This window comes from Talpa europaea (assembly GCF_964194135.1).
Source record: "Talpa europaea genome assembly, chromosome: 9".
Lineage (NCBI taxonomy): Eukaryota > Metazoa > Chordata > Mammalia > Eulipotyphla > Talpidae > Talpa > Talpa europaea.
Genome location: NC_140076.1, coordinates 65,740,765 through 65,743,686, shown reverse-complemented (window position 1 = coordinate 65,743,686; position 2,922 = coordinate 65,740,765). Strand labels below are relative to the sequence as shown.

At 55.8% G+C, this 2,922-nt stretch overlaps 1 protein-coding gene across 1 annotated transcript; it reads left to right on the top strand.

Moving 5' to 3' along the window:
• Positions 1–217: 217 nt before the first annotated feature.
• On the top strand, positions 218–2,357 carry DUSP1 (dual specificity phosphatase 1; the record flags this gene model as incomplete). Its single annotated transcript, XM_084243937.1, has 4 exons — positions 218–584; positions 804–949; positions 1,318–1,537; positions 1,987–2,357. 4 exons carry the CDS (start codon positions 218–220, stop codon positions 2,355–2,357), a joined length of 1,104 nt encoding a protein of 367 aa, XP_084100063.1.
• Positions 2,358–2,922: the final 565 nt, after the last annotated feature.

The following is a 2,922-nucleotide window of genomic DNA, read 5'->3' as shown; positions in this document are numbered from 1 at the left end:
CGGCCGGGCCCGAAGGTCAGTTAAGGGAGCGGCAAGAAAGAAGCCGAGGTAGCCAGAAACCCCGCAGGACGCCCCCTTGCGCAGCGAGAAGCGCAGTTTTGGGTTCCGTGAAAAGAACGCCAGGGTCGGGCTTTTCCTCGAAAGCCCTCCCGTGCCCCCGGCTTCCGGAGACAAAGAGCACGAGAGGACGAGCGCGCTGGGGGCGCTGGGGCCGGCCATGGTCATGGAGGTGGGCGCCCTGGACGTCGGCGGCCTGCGGGCGCTGCTGCGGGAGCGCGCGGCGCAGTGCCTGCTGCTGGACTGCCGCTCCTTCTTCGCCTTCAACGCGGGCCACATCGCGGGCTCGGTCAACGTGCGCTTCAGCACCATCGTGCGGCGCCGGGCCAAGGGCGCCATGGGGCTGGAGCACATCGTGCCCAACGCCGAGCTGCGCGGCCGCCTGCTGAGCGGCGCCTACCACGCCGTGGTGCTGCTGGACGAGCGCAGCGCCGCCCTGGACGGCGCCAAGCGCGACGGCACCCTGGCTCTGGCCGCCGGCGCGCTGTGCCGCGAGGCGCGCGCCGCGCAAGTCTTCTTCCTCCAAGGTAAGCCCGCCGGAAGCTCGGGGTCGGGCCGCGCGCCCCTGCCGCGGCTCCTGGGGACCCCTGGCCCTCGGCGCCTGCCCCTCGTGGGCGCGCGCACTCGTGTCCTGTGGACGTGTCGTTGGCTTTGTTTGGCGCTGGGAACAAAGACTTGGGGGGAGTGTGTGAAGGTGCCCTGGCCCGCGGTACTAATGGAAAAAAATTGTTTCTTTGTATTCCCAGGAGGATATGAAGCATTTTCGGCTTCCTGCCCGGAGCTATGCAGCAAACAGTCGACCCCCATGGGGCTCAGCCTTCCCTTGAGTACCAACGTCCCCGACAGTGCCGAATCGGGGTGCAGTTCCTGCAGCACTCCACTCTATGATCAGGTTAGTAGGGGCCCATGCCAGAGGGGAGAAGGAACAAGCCGGTAGAGACCCGGAAGTGCAGCGCTGGTGAGGAATAGAGAAAGGGACCTGCAGCTCTATTTATAACCGAGGGAACACGGGATATTATTTATCCCACGCTGAAGTGGGCTGCTGGAGCAGAGTCTCCAGTTGCTGGCACTACAGAAATGGACTTGCTGGCCCTGCCTGTCAGATGGGTTTAGTCCTCTGTACTCCAACGACAGTGCTGAGAAGTTAGCTCACTCAGTATCTGGAATGGACCTTTCCAGCAGGGTGTTTTTTTGTGTGTGTGGACACTGGCATTGACTTTGAGCAAAGCATAACAAATATTGGATATTTCTGGATTTCAGGGTGGCCCTGTGGAGATCCTGCCCTTTCTGTACCTGGGCAGTGCCTATCACGCTTCCCGAAAGGATATGCTGGATGCCTTAGGCATCACTGCCTTGATCAACGTCTCAGCCAATTGTCCCAACCATTTTGAGGGTCACTACCAGTACAAGAGCATCCCTGTGGAGGATAACCACAAAGCAGACATCAGCTCCTGGTTCAATGAGGCGATCGACTTCATAGGTAAATGGAATGGATGCTTGGCACTTCTCCACGGCTCCCCCCTGTTTTTGCCACTGAGCCCAACACTATGGCAAGGACTTGACTGACATTCTTCTCAATCTTTATGCAGACATTATCAGTCTGTTGCAGGCAAGGTCCCTGCAAAATATAAATGGGATGTCCCACTTTACATAGTAGCACAATGAGGCTCAGAAAGTTGCACTGAGTCTGATCAAGCAGTTGCTCAAGATTTCTGTGCTTAGCAGAGACAGGACTGCCTGACTGTTCTCTGCATATTGCCCACATTGCCTTCGCAAATTGTGTGTGTGCCCACATTGCCACCACCACATGAGGTGATGTCCGTCTCAGGACAGGGCACACGTGATATTTCTTAGGCACCCTGTGTATGCCTGTGGTCGGGGCTCATTTCTTCTGAGCACTGGAGTAATCAGCCACCCTTTGTTTTCTAGATTCCATCAAGAATGCCGGAGGAAGGGTGTTTGTCCACTGCCAGGCAGGCATTTCCCGATCGGCCACCATCTGCCTCGCTTACCTCATGAGGACTAACCGAGTCAAGCTGGATGAGGCCTTTGAGTTTGTGAAGCAGAGGAGAAGCATCATCTCCCCCAACTTCAGCTTCATGGGCCAACTGCTGCAGTTTGAGTCCCAGGTCCTGGCCCCACACTGCTCAGCTGAGGCTGGGAGCCCCGCCATGGCTGTGCTGGACCGAGGCACCTCCACCACCACCGTCTTCAACTTCCCTGTCTCCATTCCTGTCCACCCCACGAACAGTGCGTTGAGCTACCTTCAGAGCCCCATTACGACCTCTCCCAGCTGCTGAAAGGCCATGGGAGGGAATCTTCGCAGCCCACCGGGACTCCAAGCTCCTCCTTGGGAGGAGACATGCAATAACTCCAAGGAGGGGGCTCAGGGGGCTGGTCCTTATTTATTTAATTTCACCCGAGTTCCACTGGGTTCCTAGGCAATCACAGTGGTGACTTAGCGTCAACGCATTTGCTGAACTCGGCACATTCGGGACCAATATGTAGTGGGTTCATAAGCCCCTCTGACAAAAGGGGACAGAAGAGAAAGGTCTCAGCATGTGAGCTGATTTCTTTTTCCTTGCCCTGGTTGGATTTTTGGTAGAAACTCTTCATGCTTGACATACCTTCCAGTATTACCATTCCCAACGACGACACATATACATATGCGAATACACCTTATTTATTTTGTGTAGGTGGTCTGCCTCCACAAATGTCAGTGTCTACTCCTAGAAGAACCAAATACCTCAATTTTTGTGTTTGAGTACTGTACTACCCTGTAAATATCGTCTAAGCAGGTTTGTTTTCAGCACTGATGGGAAGCACCAGTGTTGGTTTTTTTTTTTTTTTCAGTTGCCAACAGTT